The following is a 25,403-nucleotide window of genomic DNA, read 5'->3' as shown; positions in this document are numbered from 1 at the left end:
AAAATTCTGGGTGGCTTCTGAGGGTGCAGCTGTTCCTCAGCTGCTCCGCTGCCTCCTTGGGCATGCACGGCTACTCCCAGGCTAGTCTTCCATGACCCTGGGCTCACGCAGCTGCTCTCAGGCTGGTCTGCTGCCACCCTGAGCTCATGCAGCTGCTCCCAGTCTGCTCCACCGCTGCCACGGGCATATGCGGCCACTCTCTGGCTACTGGGCTTCTGTGTTGGGGGCCACACTGGCCGGGGGAATGACTGGCAGGCTGCTTATCACCGTGAGGGGCTTCAGGTCGCCTGTGTTGCCAACCAGGGGGCTGGGGCGCCTGAATTTCCTCAGGATTCCCAACCTGCTGGGCTGAGTGTGCTGGGATGCTTCCACCCAGCTGTGAGGCCCTTGTCCCTTTAAGACTTTCAAAAAGCACTCGCTTTTCTTTTGTCCCAGGGGAGCCAGTTGTGGAGACCCGCTTGCAGATTTTGCTTTTCCATTTCTCTAATATCCAGCACACCATGCAATGTGTGTCTGCGCTCCCGGTGTGGATTACTAGAGCTGGTTGATTAGCAATCCTGGGCTTCCACTCCCTTCCCGCTCTGACTCCTTTCCTGCTGCTGGGGAGCCAGGGTGGGGAGAGCGCTCGGGACCCACCGGGCCATGGCTTGTATCTTACCCCCTTCGTGCTATGCTGAGATCTTGCAGATGTAGATGTAACCTGGCTGTTGTACTGTATCCACTGGTCTTTTTTTAGGAATAGTTGTATTTGTTGTATTTTCAAAAATATATATGGTTTTGGGAGATTTCCACTGCCCTACTCATGCCACCATCTTGGCTCCTCCCCCAATTATACTAGTTTTTCTGTCCTTATCTACTAATTGTATTATCTCTATCACTTCTGGGTCTGATTTGATTTTATCTTTATTATGATTTTCCTGCTTCTTTGAATATTAGGTAATTTTTATGGATTCCAAGCTAGCTAAGGCAAAGCCTTTCTGATTACTCTACCCAATACTTAGTTTTTCTGCTCTGGCTGGTAGGGAAAGAAACTACTCCTAGCCCTGTGTGTGCTACAGGAATTGTCTCTAATGCTGAGGTAGTTTCCAACACACACATAGGCATCAATACACAGCTAAATAATAGTGGAGGGTTCTCTGCAGATCTCTGAAGTTCTTTCTCTGTGTAGCTTTCTTCCTGCCCATACTCTGCCTTACAAACTCTATCTGCCATAGTCTCTCTGGATTCTCAGTTCAATTTTCTCAACTCAGGGGTATCTCCATGCTTTCCCTAAGTTCCCCTTCCTGTGCTGAGGCCTAGAAACTCTCACCAGGCAACAGTTGGAGAAATGATAGGGACCTCTATATTTGGTTCTTGTCTCTCAGTGATCTAGCTTCACTGCCTAATGTTCAGTGTCTCAAAAACTATTGTCTCATTTATTTTGTCCATATTTTTAGTTGTTTAAGGCAGGAGCTATTCTGCAAGCTTGTGTTGAGAATAAAATGATATAAATGTATAAACGAACCTAGTTCAGCTTTTGAAGCTTTAAAAGTTAATAAAAACTTACTAATGTTTTTCCCTATATTTTGTTGAAACTTAAAATGGGTAGTATAGATGGCACAAAAAGTGGAGGTGCAGACTTGAATACTGATTTTCTGAAGCCTAGCCCTATACCACTATATTATAAGCACACTACTTCTTTCTTTAAGGATCCCAAAATATATTTCTCCTGGACCACATAATTCTCCCCATCATATCTACTATTTTCACCAGAAATAAATGTTTCAGAGTCACCAAATACATCTAGGAAGTGATTTGGGGAACTGAAATTTGGGGAAGCTGATACATTGAAATTTTATCAAAATTCTGTGTGGTGGAGTGACTGACTTTCCTGAAGTTATCCAAAGACATCACAGTTTGAGGCCACCTTTTCCATTCTTCCCAGCCCATGCTGCTATATAATGCCCATTTTTGCCTATGTTGCCTTCTAAAAGTTTTATGGTTTAATGAATTACATTCAGGTCTTTGATCCATTTCAAATTTACTTTTGTGTATGGGGTTAGACAATGCTTCAGTTTCATTCTCTTACATGTAGCTGTCCAGTTTTGCCAACACCAGCTGTTGAAGAGGCTATCATTTCCCCATTGTATATCCATGGCTCTATTATTGTATATTAATTGACCATTTATGCTTGGGTTTATAGCTGGGCTCCTTGGTCTATTCCATTGGTCTATGCATCTGTTCTTGTGCCAGTACCAAACTGTCTTGATTACTGTGGCTTTGTAGTAGAGCTTGAAGTTGGGGAGAGAGATCCCCCTCTACTTTATTCTTCCTTCTCAGGATTGCTTTGGCTATTTGGGGTCTTTGGTGTTTCCATATAAATTTCAGAACTATTTGCTCTAGTTCATTGAAGAATGCTGTTGGTAATTTGATAGGGATTGCATCGAATCTGTAGATTGCTTTAGGCAGGATGGCCATTTTGATGATATTAATTATTCCTATCCATGAGCATGGGATGTGTTTCCATTTATTGGTATCTTCTTTAATTTCTCTCATGAGTGTCTTGTAGTTTTCAGAGTATAAGTCTTTCACTTCTGTGGTTAGGTTTACTCCCAGGTATTTTATTCTTTTGGATACAATTGTGAATGGAATTGTTTTCCTGATTTCTCTTTCTGCTAGTTCAGTTTTAGTGTATAGGAAAGCAACATATTTCTGCATATTAGTTTTGTATCCTACAACTTTGCTGAATTCTGATATTAGATCTAGAAGTTTTGTAGTGGATTCTTTAGGGTTTTTTATGTTCAATATCATGTCATCTGCAAACAGGGACAGTTTAACTTCTTCCTTGCCAATCTGGATGCCTTTTATTTCTTTGTGTTGTCTGATTGCCGTGGCTAGGACTTCCACTACTATGTTGAATAGAAGTGGGGAGAGTGGGCATCCTTGTCTTGTTCCTGATATTAAAGGAAAAGCTTTCAGGTTCTCACTGTTAAGTATAATGTTGGCTGTGGGTTTTCATATATGGCCTTTATTATGTTGAGGTACTTGCCCTCTATACCCATTTTGTTGAGAGTTTTTATCATGAATGGATGTTGAATTTTCTCAAATGCTTTCTCAGCATATATGGAGATGATCATGTGGTTTTTGTCCTTCTTTTTCTTGATATGGTAGATGATGTTGATGGATTTTCTAATGTTGTACCATCCTTGCATCCCTGGGATGAATCCCACTTGATCATGATGTATGATCTTTTTTTTTTTTTTTTTCCTTTTTTTTTTTTTTTTTTTAATAATTATTTTTTATTGAAGGGTAGTTGACACACAGTATTACATTACATGAGTTTCAAGTGTACAACACAGTGGTAGAACATTTATATACATAATTCGAGGTTCCAGCTATCACCCTACCAGGCTGTTACAATATCTTGACTATATTCCTTATGCTATACATTACATCCCGGTTACTAATTTATTTTACCATTGGAAGTCTGTCCTTCTTTTTTTTTTTTTTTTTTTTTTTTTTTTTTTTTTTTGTGAGGGCATCTCTCATATTTATTGATCAAATGGTTGTTAACGACAATAAAATTCTGTATAGGGGAGTCAGTGCTCAATGCACAATCATTATTCCACCCCAAGCCTAATTTTTGTCAGTCTCCAATCTTCTGAGGCATAACAAACAAGTTTTTACATGTAGAACAAATTCTTACATAATGAATAAGTTACATAGTGAACAGTACAGGGGCAGTCATCACAGAAACTTTCGGTTTTGCTCATGCATTATGAACTATAAACAGTCAGTTCAAATATGAATACTCATTTGGTTTTTATACTTGATTTATATGTGGATACCACATTTCTCTTTTTATTATTATTATTTTTAATAAAATGCTGAAGTGGTAGGTAGATACAAGATAAAGGTAGAAAACATAGTTTAGTGTTGTAAGAGAGCACATGTAGGTGATCAGGTGTGTGCCTGTAGACTATGTGTTAATCCAAGCTAGACCAGGGCAATAAAACATCCACGTATGCAGAAGATTTCTCTCAGAACGGGGGGGTGAGGTTCTAAGCCTCACCTCTCTTGATCCCCGATGTATGATCTTTTTAATGTAGATTTGAATTTGGTTTGCTAATATTTTGTTGAGTATTTTTGCATGTATGTTCATCAGGGATCTTGGTCTGTAATTTTCTTTTTTTGTGGTGTCTTTGCCTGGTTCTGTTAGTAGAGGGATACTGGCCTCACAGAATGAGTTTGGAATTCTTCTACTCTTTGGAAAACTTTAAGGAGGATGAGTATTAGGTCTTCACTAAATGTTTGATAAAATTCAGCGGTGAAGCCTTCTGGCCAGGAGTTTTGTTCTTAGGTGAGTTTTTGATTACCAGTTCAATTTCGTTGCTGGTAATTGGTGTGTTCAGATTTTCTGTTTCTTTCTGGGTCAGCCTTGGAAGGTTGTATTTTTCTAGAAAGTAGTCCATTTCTTCTAGGTTATCCAGTTTGTTACCATATAATTTTTCATAGTATTCTCTCATAATTGTTTGTATTTCTGTGGTGTCCATAGTGATTTTTCCTTTCTCATTTCTGATTCTGTTTATGTGTGTAGACTCTCTGTTTTTTCTTGATAAGTCTGGCTAGGGGTTCTCAAAGAAACAGCTCCTACTTTCATTGGTTCTTTCTATTGTTTCATTCTTCTCAATTTTATTTATTTCTGCCCTAATCTTTATTATGTCCCTCCTTCTACTGACTTTGGGCCTCATTTGTTCTTCCTTTTCTGGTTTTGTTAATTCTATGTTTAGACTGTTCATATGGGATTGTTCTTTTCTGAGGTAGGCCTGTATTGCAGTATACTTCCCTCTTAGCACAGCCTTCACTGCATCCCACAGATTTTGCAGTGTTGAGTTATTGTTGTCATTTGTCTCCATATATTGCTTGATCTCTGTTTTTATTTGGTCATTGATCCATTGATTATTTAGGAGCATGTTATTAAGTCTCCATGTGTTTGTGGGCTTTTTCATTTTCTTTGAGTAATTTATTTCTAGTTTCATACCTTTGTGATCTGAGAAGCTGGTTGGTACAATTTCAGTCTTTTTTAATTAACTGAGGTTCTTTTTGTGGCCTAGTGTATGGTCTGTTCTTAAAAATGTTCCATATACTAGAGAAGAATGTGTATCCTGTTGCTTTTGGATGGAGTATTCTGTAGATGTCCATTAGGTCCATGTGTTCTAATATGTTGTTCAGTGCCTCTGTCTTCTTACTTAGTTTCTGTCTGGTTGATCTGTCCTTTGGAGTGAGTGGTGTGTTGAAGTCTCCTAAAATGAATGCATTGCATTCTATTTCCCCCTTTAATTCTGTTAATATTTGTTTCACATAAGTAGGTGATCCTGTGTTGGGTGCATAGATATTTATAATAGTTATATCATTTTGTTGGACTGACTCTTTTATCATTATATGGTCACTTGAAACCACTGCAACCACATCTGAAGCACTGAACATGGAAAGGTACCATTGTTCAGTCACTGGGCTGCTCTTGTACTCTCTCTGCCTCTTGTCCATTTAGGTTACCGTATTCGCCTGGGCTCCAGCACTGACAAGAAGGACACAGGTCGACTCCATGTTGATTTTGCACAGGCTCGAGATGACCTGTATGAGTGGGAATGCAAACAGCGTATGCTAGCAAGGGAGGAGCGCCACCGTAGGAGGATGGAAGAAGAAAGATTGCGCCCGCCATCCCCACCCCCAGTGGTCCACTATTCAGATCACGAATGCAGCATTGTTGCTGAAAAACTGAAAGGTATATAAAACATTCAACCGTTGTGATTAAAAGAACTATTTTCTTTGGAGAAATTATTAATAAAGATATCTGTGTTCTTGGCAATTATCTTTAGAATTTCCCACAACAGATTCTAGGCATTTCTTACGTTGGAGCCTAGCAGACAGAGAGGTATTTTTTGGTCATTCAAAAACCTGAAAATGTGTCCCTCCCTCCTGTGTTTCTGATCCATCACTGTCTCAAGGGATGGTGTTTTTCTGTCTATGCACATCAAGTGACTAGGAAAAAACAAGTTTCTCCTACTTTTCCAGATAAGAGAATTTTAGCTGTGACCCATGACTTGTGGTCTGTAGGGACCTCCTTTTTATCACAGAAAACAAATTAGTTTTGAATTCTAAATCAGAAAAAAGTGAAGATTATAGAACTTGATGTGACCTTGGAAAACTCTGGTAAAAATCCCATTTGACAGATGAGAAAATGGCAGCCTTGAGAGTAGTTAGAGTTTACATTCTTGTTAGATTACTCAAAGACAGATACCACCAACTAAAGGAGAACTTGTTAATTAAAATGGCCAACTTATTTAACACAGTGACTATGGAGACTTCTAGACATTGGTAAATCAGACTGCTTCCCCAGTAGTTTTGATTTCCTGTTCCCCTTGCTTCATTCTCAGAGCAATTTTGCTTATCTAACATTAATTGCCCTTCCTGCTCTCCTCTGTTAGTAGCTTAAATCCAGTCGTTTTCAATCTCCAAGTATGGTTGATTTTACTGTATGAATGCTGGTATCCCACTAATCTTATTGATGACACCAACCCAGCTCTAACAGTATGAATTTTCCATGCTTCTTGTGCTCTAGGCTCAGCAAGATTCTGCTAATTCTACTTCACAAATAGGTCTCCTTCACCAAGCTTGTTTGCAACATATAGCCTGAGAGATTCACACATTTACAAAATCCATTGTTTGGATTGATTTTGTCTTCCTATAAGAGAAAAGCAGAAAACATAAGAGTCCAGAATAGAGACACAGAAATAGTGGTATATTTTGAAAAGCTAGAAATGCTGAAAACATTGGTAAGATGCCAGGTTCAAGGGTTACTTGTTCACATGACACCAACCAGGTCAGTTTGAAGATTTTTGTTAAATGGATTTTCTGGTTGTGTGGGTCTCAACAAAAAGTGAATATCAAAATAAAGACTGTATTCAAGGAATGAAATGAAAAGTTACTATAAAGGTGGGGGGTGGGGGCTGACCTCTCATATGCCTTCACTGAAAAAAGGCAAGAGGCAAGAAGGTCAAACTGCAGTGAGAGATATTTCCACTAGACAGAGGGATTTCTGGCCCGAGAGAGATGTGGAGCACTAGACCAGGCCTTCAGTGGGATGCTAATGGATTCACTCTATCAGAAGTCCTTAACTGATAAGTGGCTATCTCAGGAAGCTGGACCAGAAGTTCAGGAAGAGCTGTGCCACTACTTTAACATTAGAAAATAACTCCTAACTAGCTGCAGAAATCTACTCAGGGGTTCCCCAGGCAAGAGAAATAGGATGTAGAGAAATGTAGAAATAGAATGAATTACATCAAAATAGATGGTGACTAGACTGAGTGGAAGGCCTGGGGCTGTATATTGAATGCAGCAGTGATGTTATAAAAGGTCAAAGCTACAGTGTTTATACCTTAGGAACTACCCATTTAAGTCTTTCTTAAGGCTCTTTCCAATTCTGTTATTCCATAGATCCATGACAAAATTACTGTCAAATTCAAGTTTAACTCAAGATTCAACTTTACATTTCCTTATTAAAAAATTGGACTAGAATTCTGAAGTTCTCTTACTGCTAGTTCATGTATCACACACATGCACACATACACACAATCAGAAAAGTTTAAAAATTTGCAATATGTGAAAACTGTATCAGCAAAGAAAACTTTTTTTAAGAAAAAAAAGCAGTTCTCTGTCTGAAAATTCTTCATAGACTATGACCAATCTGACTACTTTTTAAGTTTTACATTCTGTCTGCCTGCCTGCTGCCTATGTGTACATGGGTGTGCATGTAGGGCTCCTCATCCTCAGCAGTTCCTTTAGCAACCACTGCCAAAGAGCCATGGTGGCCTCTTTGGTTACTTTTCATGATTCTAAAATAAATTTTCTTTTTTTCAGATGATTCCAAATTCTCAGAAGCCGTGCAGACCTTGCTCACCTGGATTGAACGAGGAGAGGTAAACCGTCGCAGTGCCAACAACTTCTACTCCATGATCCAGTCAGCCAACAGCCACGTCCGCCGCCTGGTGAATGAGAAAGCCACCCATGAGAAAGACATGGAAGAAGCCAAGGAGAAGTTCAAGCAGGCCCTTTCTGGAATTCTCATTCAATGTAAGTACAAGCCAGAGTTCTGCTGGAGGGGTGAGGGGGCATGTCATTTAGTCACCACTTTCTCTATACAGGAGCCAGGCCTGCAGAGCCATCCTATGTCAAGAGGCAAGGCTCCCTTCTTCACCACCTTGTGATCTTATATTGCCAAATGCCCAAGCTCTGGTTTCATGGGATACATGTGGGCACCTCCCATGTTCATTTTCTTTGGTGTATCTATGATAGCTCCTGGCACTTAGGCCACAATCCTGTGCTTTTGTTTTGCTTGCTCTCAAAGTAAGTTACAGCAGCCCCAGGCCTTGGTGGAAAGTTCAGAATTTCATTGATAAAGTTAGACTGTAGCACCAGCATTTGTAAACTTCTTTGCTTCAGATCTGCATCATTGTTATCATGTAATATACTTTTTGGTACCCCATCTTAGTAATAAATGTGATTATATTTCCCAAGGTGATTGAGCAAAAGCCAAATTTGCTGCTTCCCCTTTTGCTTTCTGTTTCATTTCCTCTGCATTTCCTTCACTGGGTGTCATAGAAATTGGACAGTATAGGAAGCCACTGAAATGGCCATTTTCTAAAGCATACCACTCCAAACCTATGCAAGGTCTCTTAAATTAGACAAATCAGAAAAATTCTAAAGCGATGTTTTTAGTTCATCACAATATATAACTATGCACTTATCTCTTTTGAGTAAAAACCTCTGTTTACCTGAAAAATAAGGTATAGTTTTATGATTTTGCTTTTAAACAATTATGGCCAACTCTTCTCATACTTGGCTTCTCATATTTGACTCAAACATAATTGGGATTAAGGAGAAGTTGTTTCATTTTCTGTTTTTATTTTGAAAGTATGTAAGAGCATGGAATCCAGGAGGAGAAAACCCATGTTTTTAGGGCTTCAGAATACATAGAAAAAGAGAGCAGGAAGCATCATGGGAATATAAATCCTTAAATCTTTAGTAGTCAAGGTACAAATAGGGCTGTAAAGGAAGAAATAACCTCTGGATATTCTTACTCTGAACACCGAACCAGGTAGAGCCTCTTGGGCTTCTTTTTCTTTCCCAAAAAAAAGGCATGTCTAAGTTTCCCTTCTCTTGAACTGGTTAGGATAAAGCCCCAGGATATTTGTACATATTTCCATGCTTGACTTGTAAAGAGACCCTGAAAAATACTCTCTAGGATTGCATTTACACAGTATTCTTCCAGAAAACATATTTCCCATTCAACAAGCCTATCTAGGTAGACCTAAAATGGATTCCATCCATCTTAGGTTTTGATTTGATGCTTCTAGTTAAACATACTGCAGAATAGTAAAATGATGGACAATAGTAAAAGAATGGATTCTTTTGAAGTGAAATATCCAGGCTCATTTTGGAGGGCTAGTTTATGAAAGAAAACAGTGGTCAAAAGGAGCTTGTAAGGTTTGGCACTTGCTGCCATCCTGTGTGAAATCAGTAGTACTAACGCACATTCACCCTGACTCTTGCCTCTCCTACCTGAATACAGACTACCCGTATTAAAACTTCTGTCACCATTACACCCCAAACTTTCTGAAGTTCCCTTTTTTTAATTCTATATGTTGATATCTCTGCCTTTGAGTTCCCTCTAAGATCATGGTACCCCAACGCACATAGCCTTTTCCAAGCACAACCATAGTCTAGTAGTGTCACACAAGAAGATACAAGAAGTCTGATGCTCCTTTTTTCTTTTTCTCCTCTCTTTTGCCATCCCTGGATGATGCTCTGGCCTGATTCAACTGCTGATCTGATGCTGCAGTTGAGCAGATAGTAGCTGTGTACCATTCTGCCTCCAAACAGAAGGCTTGGGACCACTTCACAAAAGCTCAGCGGAAAAACATCAGTGTTTGGTGCAAACAAGCTGAGGTTGGTAACTTTTTACTCTGGTAGTCCCTCAGTGTCTTGCTTTAACAAGTTATTTATTTGGAGTTTGGCCAGAATTAAATAATGCCAAGCTCCCATTGTCATAACAAGGTCCTAATGAAACACTAAGATGTGTTCTCTAGCCCATCGCTGTGTCCAGACCACCTGCTGCCAAAAGGGTAGTAAATGTGCACATGCTGTCTTGAATGCATTCTGCTGGATGGAAACATTAGTAGTGAAAATGTAGCTGTGATAATTATAAGTTTGCTTCTCTAAGCTAGTTAGGCCTAGGTACAGCAATAATTACTGACCTGTTCTTCTAGTGTTAGTAATATTAGGGCTGTCTTACATTTATTAGAGCATTTTGACAGTTGAAGCTGGAAGCTGCCTGGTGTTGCACTGGAGCATTGAAATTTCTGAGTTTCTTTTATCAAGCCTACTCAGCCATCTTTATAGATGGCAATTTTGAAGGTAACAGAGGACTCTGATTTCAGATTTAAGACTGACACATACCTCTCCGTTTGTGCTCAAGTGACATTTTTAGCATGACGCTAGAATATGTCTGACGTGATTAGGTTGCTATTCTGAATCCAAGATTAAAAACCAAGATAGGATGTTTGTTTTCACTGATTTGGAATGATGTCACATATGCCTCAAATTGTTCTGTTCCTATGGACAGCTTCTTTACCCAACTCTGGCACTTTCAATCTATGTATGCAGCAACTTGTTCAATTTCGTTTCTGAGTCCTCTTTGCCAATCTGGTTGGTAGTAGTCTCACTTATCTATCAAGGCAGGTTGTCATGACCCTTAACATTTAAATAGCATCTGCGAGGCATTTGTATTTTCAAAAGCACTTTCACATTGGTTGTTTCACCTCTGCGAGACTCTCAGTAGATGTGGTTTAATGGAAAGAACCTTACAGTCAGACGTGAATCCAAATCATAGCTCCAGTACATCACTGCATGGCTTTGAGCAAGTTAGCCTTTCTCCGTCTCTCTCTCTTGATCTGTAAATTGGAGATAATAATGGAGCCAGTCTTACAGGATTAAATGCTACATACATGATAAATAGTATCATTTCAATTTATCATTAACAATTCCATAATGGATAACATAAGTAGATATAATATCCATGTTTTACATGTGAGGAAACTGAGACAAAGAAATATTAAGTGATGTTCACAAAATTACACAGCTAGTAACTGGGCAATGTAGAACTAGAATTTCTTCTCACTCTGAGCTCTGGTATAAACTGCCTTGTAGTCTTGACTGAGTCATTTAATCTTTGTAGACCTCAATTTCCTAATCTGTAATACGAAGATAATAATCTGTTTTTTCTGTCCTTCATAAGAATGCATGACATAGTTCATGCGGCAACAATTTGAAAACCATGAAGAACATTTAGAGGAAAATAAGTCAAACCCTATTTATAAACTGATATGCTCTGACCCATCAGTTCTGGCTCAGAAAGGGACTTGGGGGTCACTGGAGAGAAATCCCTGAAGACATCAGCCCAGTGGATGGGTAGAGTCATAAAAAGCCAGTAGCATTTTTAATTGTTCAAAAAAAAGAATTGGGAGGAAAAAAAGGGAGTTATTGTCTTACTGTAACACAAAATGGTGTTCTAATCCTAGGGCTACCTCCTGTTGTTTGAGCCTCAACAAACAAAATTCAACATTTCAATTCACTGTTTACTGAGCACTTAATCTGTTTCAGGCATTTTGACAGACAACACAGGATGAAATGGTCTTTGCCCTCAGGAAGCTAGAAGGGTAACTAAAATGATCAAGAGAAGTGGAGTTTAGTACCTTAAATTAAAAATACCCAAACTCTTTAGTTTGAATAGTTCAGAAGAATAAAGGTTGAGAGAAAAATGCTCAATATGTCTTAAAATTGTATTAAAGTCTCTATTGTATTTAGTCTCTACCTTCCCTTAAATATATATATGCATGTATCCCTTTGAGGGAGTAGAGGAAGCTGTCTGAACTGGCCAGTCTGGTATGGAAAGCTCTGCTAGTACAACATTGCCTTTTCATAGGAAGAAGGGAGTCTCTGGTTAGAGCACTGACTTGCCTAGGCCACAACTCTTTTGTAACCAACAGTGCAATAAAATATTCTCCATTAATGTTACTCATCAAGGCATTCTGTAGTTCTTTTCAAGTCTATCTATCTGGTATGTATATAGTTGAGTTTAATTATCTGAGTAACAATAGCTATGCCCGTGAGCTGGACATTTCTCTGGGCCTATAAATAACTAGAGCTATATACACCCTGTCACCTAATATTGTAGCACAGCTTCCTTGGCAGAGTGATGAGGATAAAGTAAATGGCCAGCATGACTTGCCTAGAGCTACATGTTGCTTAATGAACCTTGCAGACTTTGTAGAAACCCAGAAAAAGACTTCCTGCCTATTGAATTGGACTAAAACTAAGGGTCACCTTGAATACCTCAATCTTGATAACTACTGAGAGTGAAACATAGATCATGACCTTCCTCTGGCATGCATTCCCTAAACCTAAAAGATGTCTTCTACTTCATATTGGTGCCTCTTTAAATCATGGCTTCTTTTTTTAACCTCTGCGCATTTTCAGTTTATAATAAGCAACTTTGGGGACTAAAAGGAGCTATCCTGTAGAAAGTGACAGAACTTCCCTCTTAAATTGGGGCTGCCCCTTAGAGGCCAGCTGAGAATCACGGCATCTCACTAACTTAATCAACCAGACTGGCTTTTTTTTTTTTACCTAGACATAGAAGCTACAACTTCTAAATTAGAGGTCTCATCAAGGTGGAAGTTTCTGACATTGAAATGTTTTATTAGTTGTTTCTGGGAATAAGCCAGCTGGTGACCTCCACATGTCACAAAGTACCTGTTCCTTGTCTTATTGTTACCCTCCTACCAGCAGGTAGCCCTGTCTTACTCTGATGAGAGAAAGGTCATGGAGTAAAAGGAAAAGTCCCCGCCTTGGGGGCGCTTTGGCACTCATCTCATTAACATATGTCAGGCAGACTAGTTTATTAACGAGTCTTTTTCATTGGTTTACTTTCCTGATTTATGTGTATATGAGGCTCCTGCTGATACAATTGGGAAGAGCAATAAGAGAAAGCTAAAGTCCATCCCCTTACTGAAAGTGCCTGTAGTGACTCTACTGACACCTATATATTGTGGGAACTGTTTTTTCTACTGAATCATTTAAAACCCGTGTGTTTCTCTCACTGAGAAGCTGGCCTAGATTAGAAGCTAAGCCTTGGATGATATATAGGAACTAGAGCCACAGCAGTAGGCACTGGAAGACACGCCCTTGCATTCTCCCTAATATAAGATCTTGTACCACCAGGCTAGAGAAAGAGGGACTTGGTGATTACTAGCTTTCTTGTAGAATGAAACACTGTGACTGCTAAAATAACTTCCCAGATTTCCAAGCCTACAATTCCAAACTCTGAAGAACTGCAGATAGATGTTCAAGTCATCTACATACCCTTGTTTTAGGACCCATTTGCACTAACACTAGGTATTGCTTTCAACCAAAGAAACACATACCAACATATTTGGATCAATTTAATTTGTATTTCCACTATGTATCTCACAACAGACATTGATTCAGAACCTGTGTTTGTGCTTTGCTTCATTGTTCTGAATGAAATCTCAGAATTATATTTCTACATAAATGTAGAAGGTCTCTCTGTCCTCGGCTCCATTTCATTCCTTCATCTCACCCTTCCTCACCTAGTATCCTGTTAATATTGAAAGTGTGGGTAAATCCAACTTTATTACACAATTAATAAGGAATTTTGCATATCTGATAATCATGTTCCTAACATAAAACATGAGTAAGATGAATTTGAGTCCGCATACATTGTTGTGAAACTATAGTTAATTAATGTGCGATGATTATGATTTGCTTACTGTATGATAAATCAAAAATGTCAGCTGGTAGAAAGGGATTCTTTTCATGCCCTTTCTTCTGTCTCAGGTTTCAGTTTTATTCTATGTGAAAGTGCTTTGTCCTCCATTGTGGAGCAGTGTGTAAATTTCTAAGCTGCAGACAAATTACCATTAGAACAGACTCAAAGACATTACAATGCATTTTCAGAAATCACTAACAGTTCACTGTTCCAGTGAAAAATACCACTGGTCTACTGTGAGCAATATAGTGGTATAGAAACTTTAGGAGGGCTTCTTACCTTTTTGGATGTAGTCTCTACAAATGAAAATTTCTGGAAAACGTTTTTGCATTCCATTGTCACTCTTGGTTGCTACACTGTATCCAAATGTCAGGGTGGGAAATGGGGCAGATCTGGGAGGTAGCTATTTCCCTTGCTGCCTGCCCTTCAGTGGCTCAGAGTCCTCCTCATGCACCTGTATCCAAGGTAAGTAGAGTGCCCTCCCTAGGTAAGCACTACCTTTTAGCCTTTCACTCTGAAAGCATTTGGTAGAGTTTGATTCCCAAAGTATAGCTTTTTGATCCAACCAGAAAATACAGAAAACAAGTATCTTAGATATCAAATGTTTAATGGTATCAAATGTTTAATGGTAAGGCTTTCAACGAAATAAAATCTCACCTGCTTTACTTTGGGGTACTGTCATTTACTAAATGCTGCCCATAAGTTTACTTTAGTATGGTACCCTATGACTTATCTCTGATGTTCTCTTTGCCTTCATCCCATTCATGTGACCTAATATTGGATATTTTTGGAAGAGTAATGAAACAGGCCTTAATTTCTTTGTAGCTAAGGAAGGATTATCTAGCGGTTACAGGGCTCAGAGTTCTGCCATTTTGCCTGCCTGACTAAATAAGAGAGCAAACTTCCCCTTAGTTTTGATTAACTTCATTTCATTATCAGCTAAAGGAATTGATAACATGTTCCTCAAGTACTTTGAAGCACTGAGGTAAAATTTACCCATAGGTGTGTTATATTTCTAGGGATTTTTTTGAAGGTGTGGAAGACCTCTGTATAAGCTGTTATCACTTAGTTACTGAACTTTTTATACTTCTAAGAAGAAATAATGCTTTCTTGCCCAGCTGGAACCAGTAAGGTGTTTTGTAGATGCTCAGCAGCTACAGGGCATGTCTTAACTCTCATGTCTTCCTGCCCTGGGACATTTCCCTAGAAAGAATATAATTTACTCTTCTGAGAAACACAATAATTTGTCCTGAATTAGACGACATGTTTGTGAATTGAGAGTTGGTCTCTGCTTATACCCTCTGACAGTCCACATTTTTGCCTGGCAAAAGGAGAGCCTTGACTGTTCCTGATGCAGCAAGTTGTACAATATTCCAAATTTGCCCATGTCAAACCTCATTATACACCTACCCAGTAACAGCCCTTTGATGATAACTGAAACCCAGACTCCTGAGACAGAATGAATTCTTAGAAATGAGCAATTCCTGTATTGTTCTCTGTGCAATGAGTTTGAATAAGACATAGCAAATCTCTCTCTTGACACAGCTCTTTAAAGTTCATTTTTCACGACCAAGTCATTATTTACTTCTATTTTAAGTAATGCCCCTGCAGCACATGAGAGATGCTATGTTAGTATTTCTATTTTCTATTACTTCTATTTTTCTATTACTTCTTAACTATCAGGTAACACAGAATAGCTCACTTTTTAAAAAGTCACTTTTATTTATCTTCAGTGAAAGTTTGACTTGATATAGAAATTATTTTTCCTGATAGAAGAAATTTAAAAAGGAAGATATTAGCTGAGATGGTGATTAACTATAGCATTAATCATTAAGAAACCCACTTGAAATATTTATAATCCCCCTAAATGGAGGCAGTTTTTGACAGACAGCTTTGCTGGCCCAATTGGAGCTAACCTAGGCAAAGAATTCTCAGCTCATTACTGAGGAGCCTCTGAAAGGCATCAAATGACCTCTTAATGATTGCAAACTGCTCCAAAATGCACAGTTCTCATGCTTGCTTTTTTATTGAAAAAGTGACTTCTCCAGTGTGATCTTGATCATTTCCAATGTTCTGCATGCTTTCCTGAAGAACTTTCTTCAGCATTTCTTGTAGTGCAAATCTTTGGGTGAAAAATTCTTGCATTTACATTTATCTGAAAATGTATTTATACCAGATAAGTCATTTACAAATATATTCTCCCATACTGTTGGGAGAGGTTGGGGAGGCTGGATGGGGAGGAAGAAGGAGATTAAGGGGCACTGTAATTCACAATCACAAATAGGTGGGTCACAGGGAAGGCAATACAGCATGGAGAAGACAAGTAGGGACTCTATAGCATCTTACTACACTTATAAACAGTGACTGCAATGGGGGGGTGAGGTCTTGATAATATGGGTGAATGTTGAAACCACAATGTTGTTCATGTGAAACCTTCATAAGATTGTATATCAATGATACTTTAATTTTTTTAAGTTAAATATATATATATATATATATATTTATTTATAACATCTTCATTCTTGAAAAAACTTTTCCCTGGATATATTATTCTGAAAACAGATATTTTTATTTCTTGTTGTACTTTAAAGATATTGCTCCCCTGATTTCTGGACTTTATTGTTTCTGAAAGAAATCAAAGTATTCAAATTATTGTTCCCCTGTATATAATGTGTTATTTTTTTTCTGGCTGCTTTTAAGAGTTTCTCTTTTTTTCCCAATTTTATTAAGATATAAGTGACATATAACACTGTATAAGTTTAAGGTGTACTACAGCATAATGACTTACATATATTGTGAAGTGATTATCGTAACAAGTTTAGTTTATACTAAAGAGAGACTTTCTCTTTATGTTTAGTTTTCAGTAGTTTGACTATGGTTTACCTAGGCATACTTTTTTTTCACACATTCCCTGCTTCAGGTTTCCTGAGCTCTTTGAATATATAGAGTAGTGTTTTTCATCAAATTTGAGAACTCTTCAACTATTTTTTCTTCAAAAATTTTGAATCATTTAATCTCTTCCCTCTTTCTGTGACTCCAGTTAGTTTCTCTCTGTTCTTCAGATTGGATAAATCTGTATTTTTCTCTCAAGTTCTCTCTTTATTCTGTCATATCTATTCTACTGTTAGGTTCATCCAATTACTTTTATTTCAGATACTACATTTTTCAGTTTTAGAATTTCCCACTTGATTGTTTTTTTAAAGTTTCTAGCTCTCTGCTAAGATTCTCTCTTTTAATTCATTATGAGCACATTTCCTTTCCATCATTGAGATAGTTATAACAGCTGCTTTAACTCCTTGTCTGCTAATTGCCATATCTGGTTCATTTCAAGTTTGGTCTCTGTTGTCTTTTTTCTTCAAAGTAAGTCATTTCATCCTAGTTCTTTGAATGTCAAATAATCTGGGGCTTAACTTGCATATCGTAAATATTTTGCTTTTAAGTCTATTACTCTATTATGAATTGTATTATATTTTTCCAAAGAATATTGACTTTGTTTTGTTTTAATGGTCTTTTTTTAATTGAAGTATGATTGATATACAATCTTATATTGGTTTCAAGTGTACAACAGAGTGGTTTAACAGTTACCTATATTTTTAATGGTCAATTTCCTTCATTGGATTTAAGATGGAAATTATCTCTCCTAGATGGCAGCCCAAATCTATGTTCATTCTTTTACACTTAGCTATGTTGTTTGGAATGCCCTGTAGTTCAAGGGTGAATTGTGAACAGATCTTACACACAGGTTTGGATCTCACTGCCTTTGGCTATCTCCCTTCTGGGATATCCCTCCTCACTTTGCAATAGCTGTAGTTGCCCTAAACTCTCTCCCTGGTGTCTTTAGCATATAAAAAGTTTGGGTTTTCTATTAAAGCTTTAACCACTCTGTGAGATGCTAACTGTTATCTGCTCTTTTAAAAGGCCCTTAAAAACTAGAAGACTCACACCCTCCCTCCAAGTGTCAGCTCCTCTTCAGAATATGCTTTATTTTGTTCACTGTGCAATGCCTTTAGGTAGTTGGGAGTTTGGTTTGGGTTTGTGGGTTGAGCATATAGTAATTATCCATGGAAAGGCTGATCTGGTAGAAGTTCACTCTTGGCAGCTTATTTTTGCTGTAACTTCTAAACCTGCAAAAGTTCAATTAAGAGTTCTGTCAAGTTAGACTGCAAGGGGAGAGGGAAGAGGATGGAAAGCAGCAAAATCAAAGGATTTGACATGGGAAGGTGAAAATGGCAGAACACTTAAAGGAAAGCCCAGAAATCCATATAAGTAAGAGGTGAGGTGTCTTTCATGGCCAACAGTACTTTCCAATATGGGAAGGATGCAAGAATCACTCCCTGCCAGAGCTCTGGGTATGGAAAAAATGCCGTATGCAAGACTGAGTGTACAAAGTGTTTGTATATTGAGACTGTTTCAGACTCAACATGCCCTTTTGCTTTTGCCTTAAGAGTACACTGAAGTTTTGTTATTTGTCAAAAAAAAATCCTGCTTCATCTTATCCTTAACTCTTTTCAACAATTTCCTAAACATTTTAAAGGCTTTCCCACCTAAAAAGCATACTTTTTAACCTTAGGAAATTCGCAACATACATAATGATGAATTAATGGGAATCAGGCGAGAAGAAGAAATGGAGATGTCTGATGATGAAATAGAAGAAACAACAGAAACGAAAGAAATTGAGGAATCAGGTAAAGATAATTCTGCTTTGTTTTATTTAACTAACATCTACTTACAGGGATGATATTTTAAAACTGTTAACACCAGTAAGGTATGAGCACAAACCAGCTACCAACTGGAAAGGCCATATAAGTACACACTGGCTGAATGCCAACCATGTGGCTATAGGATTTTCTGTGGTCTTCATTTACCCCCATATTTCATCACAGTGCCTAATTAAAAGTGGACTTGAAAAGTGGACAAAGCATTGGACCTAAAGTTAGAACAACTGAGGTCTAGTTCCAGCTCTGTCTTCCTTGACAGAGAAAGGACTTGTTTCCCAGTGAGCCTCAGCTTCCATTTTTGTAAGAAGTACATTATAAAAACCATCTAACAGGGATTTTGTGATGGTTAAATGAATCCATGCATTATTTAATAACTATTACATGCCAAGCACTTTGCTAGACATTGGAGATATGGCAGTATACGGTTCCTACCGTGTGTGTGTGTGTATGTGTGTGTGTGTGTGTGTGTGTGTCTGTGTGTCTGTGTGTGAGAGAGACAGAGACAGAGAAGACAGAGACTAGACTGAGTCTAATGTAAGTCAGACTTTCTTGGTTCTAGTACTTGCATATTAAAGTCAGCAGCAATAAAGCCACTTCAGTGGTCCTGGAATCTACTCCATAAACAGAAGCTCTTAAGGAAAGAAAACCACCAAGTCAGATTTTTTAAGGCATTCGTTAGCTGTTAGATCTGAATTTCCTCTATTTTTGCCATATGTTAGGTCTCTAAATATAAACCTCAATATATATTGAATAAACCCTTTATAATCAGTGGATAGCATTTTCAAAGCAGTGAACTAATTACTGCAAACATAGAGTATAAACTTATAGCCAAAATAAACAAAAGAGTTTAATACTAATTGAGCTATTCAAGTTATTTAAGTGCTTAGCCAGGGTGTTTTATTACTGTTGAATCTTTGACTGGTAGGATTGTCTCCACCTCAGCATCTGTAGTATCGTATAAGAGTTAATCCAGTGTAACCCTGAAATGAATGCAACCATAAGTTTGAGCATCCATTGGATAAATTGCTGAGTTTGAGGACTTATTAAGGAGGAGAGGGGTGTATGAGAGATTCAGACTGAAAGCACTTACTAGGGTTATATAATTGCATTTTGCTTCTGTATCTCTTTTGAGTTAAAAGCTGTATTGGCTACTGCACAGAATCTTATTCGTTTAGAGACTGGAAACTCCCTGACAGATCATCTTATAGCTATTTTCTTTCCTGTTCCACATGCCAGGATGCTGCTTTGTCAAATAAAGCTATCTACAATACACTTAATGGAGCTTACCAAATAGCTTTTCTCCCAGAAGGTTTCAATTCATTTTAATTCAAGGACTTTTGTGCATTTTTCTTCCCCTCGATCGTATCTAATTTTGTTATTTCGCTTCTGTAGTACTCAACAGCAGAAATCCTGCTTACTGTGAACCAGTGAGTGGGTCCTCAGTTTTTATCTAAATCAGCTACATGTTTTAGTTATTGCTTGGTTCCAATTAAAAGCTTAAGCAACTAGATCTCAGGGTGGTTTTTTTTTTTCTCTTTCTTGGCTACCAAACTTGAACTCCAGGAGCCTACAGCATGTTTCTGGTTAAATTTTACTTCACAGAGAAAGTAAGAGTCAAAGCTAGGCTATCAGTCTCAGTTAACCTTTCCTTGGAGTGCCACAAAATGTATATTTGTCAAGAGTATCTCTACTAGCCATCTCATATTTGTGATGCAATACTCGAAATACTCTTGACACAGAAGAAAGGACTACTGTGCTCAAAGTGATGTGGTGAAGAGGGCGAATCACATCAAAGCAAATCATGGTAGTGTGAAAATATTTCATCCTATTGTTAGCCATGATGGAAAGTACTCCTACCCAGTAAGCTTAAGAAAAGCAGTTCCTTTTTAGTATTTATCTTCTGCCATCTTCACCTAGACTAATGGTTCTGAGATTTGGTATGTATATAAAAGTCATTGTGTTACCTTTAAAAAGTCAGATTTCTGGGCTCCAGAGTGTGACTTAATAGGACTAACAGGATCCAGGAATCTGCATTTTTATCAGGCATCCTAAATTATATTGATGCTGGTAGTCCAGAAAGCGCATTTGGAAAACATTGACTTACACTAATTCTTCATTGTTTAGCCAAAATGTTCTTTTCTCTTGGTATCCAATCTCCTTCCTTCTCTCCACTCACCTCCCATTATTCTCATTTTAGAAGTGTGATCAATTTATTAACAAGCACTATGATTCTATAAACTGATAGAAATAAAGATGTAATATATGTCAATCCACATAAAATATAAGCAATACTACTTAGTGCTAACCTGGAAGGTACGGATTAGAATGCAGCAAGAGCAAGAGATATTAGTGTGGGCCAGAGTAGTTGCAATGACAGTTGATCAGGGCCTTGAACAATGAACAGGTTTGGAGAGGAGGGAAATTAAAGCGGCTTGATGTGGAGGCAGGAAAGGAGAAAGGCAGAGCTCAAAGAGGGAAGTAAAGATGATGTGTAGAGAGGGATAAAAGATTGAGTGGCCAAGACAGATCCAGATTATGGGGGACCATGAGGGCCATGCTTAGACTTAGCATAGCAGGCAATATGGCACAATAAGCATGTCTCAGCCATGGCACTAGTGTGATGAAGGCAACATGATTATGTATTTAGGAAATAATTTTGGATTAAAAGAGGCCAACCAGAGGCTTTTAAAGGAATTTAGATGTGAAATGATGAAGGTTGGGACTAAAGTGAAGACATCAGGAACTGAGAAAAAAATGGCAGAAAAGGAGGCAACAGAGTATGAATTAAGGATGCTAGGAGTCATTTTAGAAGAATAACTAAAGTCTGGTGGCAGATTGATTATAGATGATGAAGAAAAGGAAAGAACCCAGAATGAGTTTAGGTTTTCTAGTCTGGGAGACTGAAGGTTTTGTGCTTTTATTAGTTCACTAGGGCTGCTGAAATATAGTACCACAAACTGAATGGCATAACAGAAATGTACTGTCTCACAGTTCTGTAGGTTCGAAGTCTGAGATCAAGGTGTCAGCAGGTTGGTTCCTTCTGAGGGCTCTCCTAGCTTCTGGCAGTTCCCTGGCAACCTTTGGCATTCCTTGCCTTGTAGATGCATCACCCCAATCTCTGCCTTCATATTTGCAGGATATTCTCCCTGTGTGCATGTCTGTCCCTGTGTCCAAATTTCCCCTTTCTATAAGGACACTAGTCATATAGGTCAATAAGCCCACCCTAATTATCTCATTTTAATTTGATTAACTCTGTAAAAATCCTATTTCCAAATAAGGTTACATTCTGAAGACTTCAACATACCTTTTTTTGGGGGGGTAGGAGGGACAAATTCAGTAGAATTGATATAAGTGGACTGCTTGATGTGACTGATTTGCAGAATATGAGATCAGTTTCATACAGTAGGTAGTTAGAAAATAGATATAAAAGATTTGTATTCTAGGGTTGAATAAAGTAGAAGGACTAGAAGATGGTAGTACAGAGGTGCTGGCTGAAGCCCAGAGAATGTGAATTAATGAGTGTGAAAGATAAGTGATAGAAAGAAGAGCAGAGGGCTGAATATAAAACTTCGGTGGCTACCCAGAGTAAGGGAGAAGGAAAGAAAGATGAGTTTGCAGAAGAGTTAGAAAATGAGCAGTCTGAGAGGCTGGAAGAAAACTAGAAAAGCATTGGATTACAGAACCCACAAGAAGAATTTATAGAAGTAGGAATAATCAACATTATCAGATATTATAAAGAAGAAAGGAATTGAGGACAGTATTGAGCAAGAACTACTTTAGTAGAGAGATAATGGTAGAGGCCAGAACATATGACATTGATACAGGCATTATAAATAATGACTAGAATTGGTAACAAAGTTAAGTTGTTTTTTGTTTGATAGAAGGGAAGGAGGCCATAGAGAACATGAGGTTGAAGATGCTTGAGAATGAAAGAGTAGTTATGGATAATAAGAGAAGTGGAATCATGGAGAAGAATGGGAAGTGATCCAGATTCATTTGGAGCTTGCTTTAGAGAGGGAAGAAACCTCTTCCTCTGGGACAACACAAGTGAAGCTAAAAATATATATGCAGGCCATGCTTCTCCACATAGCAAGAGATTCATCAACCACTGATTAGAGAAATGATTTGGAAATGAGACCGTGAGGAGAGAGGAGCATATCTGGAATAAATTCTCTGGACAGTATGGAAGGAAGAAGTCAGTGAGAGGTGAGAGACCCATCAGCAAGGACCAGCGTGAGTCTGTTTTGGCCAAGAACTGCCCAGCTCTGCACCTTCCTGTTAAGAGTCCTCCGTAGCCCACGATAAGGAGCAGAGAAAGTTGAGTCAAGTGACCATGAGTCAGAGATTGGCATGGTAAGCCTGGCCACAGGTGTTCAGAAGGTGAAGGAATACAGGGTATTGAGGAGTTTGCAGTGGACTTTGTTTAGCCAGAAAGCAATTAATGGCCTGGATGAATCTGGCCACTCTAAGAGATTAAAGGTCCCATCAAGGAAAGGTAGCAGAGTTTCAGGGTGATGAGACACATTGAGATAACTAACGGATGAAGATTCTGTGTTTGGAAGGGGAATTTAGAGAGTCAGAGGAGAAACAATGAAGTCCAAAGTAAACCCACGCTGGCAGAAGCCTGACTGGAATGATGACCTGCACAAGCAAAGAAAGCAAGGCACAATAAGGTCAGGGAATTCACTTGAAATTTTGCTTGAACTGGCCTGCAACCATTCCCAATGGGTCATGCTCATACCATCTCCCTTCCTTTCTTCCTACTCTTTGTTGTTTTTGGCTTTTTCTCTTTGTGAATCCCTCCAGCTCAAACTTTTCTATGAACCTTGAGAAGAATGTTGCACATTTTTCCTTCTAAAACATGGTGACATTTTTTGCGTATCTTGTAATGTGGCTTTGTATGGGTGGCCGACTCTCTGACTTGACTTGCACTAAAATATTTTTGTTTTCTCTTAACTGTTGGAGAAACCTAGGCATTAATTTCTGAATGGCACAGAATCTTTTTAGATCTTTTGTTATAGAAAAACATGTCTGGAATTTTGCTCTGAGCAGTTCCTCTAAAAGGAGGAGTTCACAGCTGTGTTCATATTTTCATATTGCCACGATGAATTGGCAGCCTTCTGATCTGAGGAGCAATCCCCATAAAGAGAAGCATTTTTCCCACATTGGAAATAGTCAAAAAAGGAGAAGTTGTGAGCTAATGATGGTAGGATATGAATAAATTCATTGTACTATGCTCTTTAGTATCAGAACTGATGGATTCACCTACTCGACATATTATTAAAAGGTAATATTAAACTTTTCAATGTTCTGGCAATGTACAAAGAACTCCAACTTCAGAAATATACCCAATTATTATTAAGTCTGTGAAAGTAAAGACTTGGTGTCCTCATTAAAATGACAAAAACCCTCATTTCAGAGAGTAAGAAATACAGTTTGTTAGTAAGGTCCCCTAGTAGCATTATAGGAGATCACAGTCTTTTCCTTAATGACAGGTCCAAACTGAGGAGATTATTGTCTGCTCCCACTTAGCTGCAGGAATCCATCTCTGCTCATCAGCGTGTCCTTTACCCCAGGAGGGAAGCAGTCTCTCCTCCTCGTTTTCTCAGAGGGAAAGTATTTTCATAGTTAAACTGGAGAATATGCCTCTAACCTCTCTCCTAGATCTCTGCCCTTTTCTCTTCTGTGTTTCCCCAGATGACTTGTAGGGAATGAGCATAGTTAGTAGCCTTCAGTTAATAGAAGAAGCAAAAAGAGGAAGATGAAATATCACTATTTCATATTGAGCCATGTGGCTTGCCAGAGGACAGACATGCAAACTAAAGCAGAAATAAATAACTGTCCATCTGTATCTGTAGGAGTCACTTGATTTACAGAGTAATCTCTGTGCTACTCAGCTAACTCAAGATCAAGATGCTGTCCTTGGTACTGACCCAGCAAGCAAATCAAATATTTCCTCCCCTACTTGGTAAATAGTTAATGTCCCTTTTCCATACAGTTGCTCATATCTGTTCATCTTCACTTTTAGCATCTCCTTTGGTGTTGTGATTGTTAGGAGCACTGCCTGTCCGATGACAGATATCCCAGCCGCAGGAAAATACAGCAAGGATAGATACTATGTGGAGTGCTGGGAATCCAAGTCTTTGTATAATAACTTTATACAAAATCTGTGTAATTACAACAAAAATTAAAATCAGTAATAAAATCAAACACGTGTCATGTCAAAGGTCTTTTGAAATTTTTTAAAAACTAAAATGCAAGGTTTAAAACTACCACATGATGGTAATTACATGGCCATCCACAGAAAACAAATGTGGACACTGAGAACATGTCTGAACACTACTAGAATATTTCTCACCAGACCTTGCATATTATATTGCCACTCTCTGTTTTGGATAGGCAATCAGATCACTTCAGCCTGCATCAGTACCTGATTGTTTTAGAAAACCCTCAGGTTCAGGACATTGAATTAAACCCGTGCTTCCTTAGAGGCAGCTTCCTTTTAGGAATAGGGAATACTTTCACCCTTGGAATATGGTTTTCTTCTATATATTTAATCTTTGTAAAGCACAACTTCTTTCCATTATGTAAAGGATGAATCTTGTCTTTGAAATCCCTTTAGAAAACTCTTATTCCAACATTTATAGCTAATAAGCTCAAAGATTTGATTTCCATTACTTTCTCCTGCCCAAAGCCCTCCCCATAGGTAGCTGAAAAAATTCACACCTTTGTCAAATTGCTTTTTTAAATTATTATACATTTAATATACATATTTGCAATTTTTATCCATTTTGATA

The 25,403-nt window shown here is 38.3% G+C and overlaps 1 protein-coding gene across 11 annotated transcripts in view; it reads left to right on the top strand.

The window, feature by feature from the left end:
* ENOX2 (ecto-NOX disulfide-thiol exchanger 2) overlaps positions 1 to 25,403 on the top strand; it is a 302,249-nt gene that overhangs the window by 259,505 nt on the left and 17,341 nt on the right. For all 11 annotated transcript variants that reach the window (XM_057495823.1, XM_057495824.1, XM_036931200.2 and 8 more), the window contains 4 exons: positions 5,531 to 5,764; positions 7,900 to 8,112; positions 9,881 to 9,987; positions 18,459 to 18,573. In XM_057495823.1, the coding sequence (XP_057351806.1) occupies positions 5,531 to 5,764; positions 7,900 to 8,112; positions 9,881 to 9,987; positions 18,459 to 18,573 (669 nt within the window). The remainder of the gene's footprint in view (positions 1 to 5,530; positions 5,765 to 7,899; positions 8,113 to 9,880; positions 9,988 to 18,458; positions 18,574 to 25,403) is intronic.

The sequence above is a fragment of the Manis pentadactyla genome, chromosome X (genome assembly GCF_030020395.1).
Source record: "Manis pentadactyla isolate mManPen7 chromosome X, mManPen7.hap1, whole genome shotgun sequence".
Taxonomy (NCBI): Eukaryota; Metazoa; Chordata; class Mammalia; order Pholidota; family Manidae; genus Manis; species Manis pentadactyla.
Note: the sequence above shows the minus strand (reverse complement) of the source record. Positions and strands in the feature narration are given on the sequence as shown.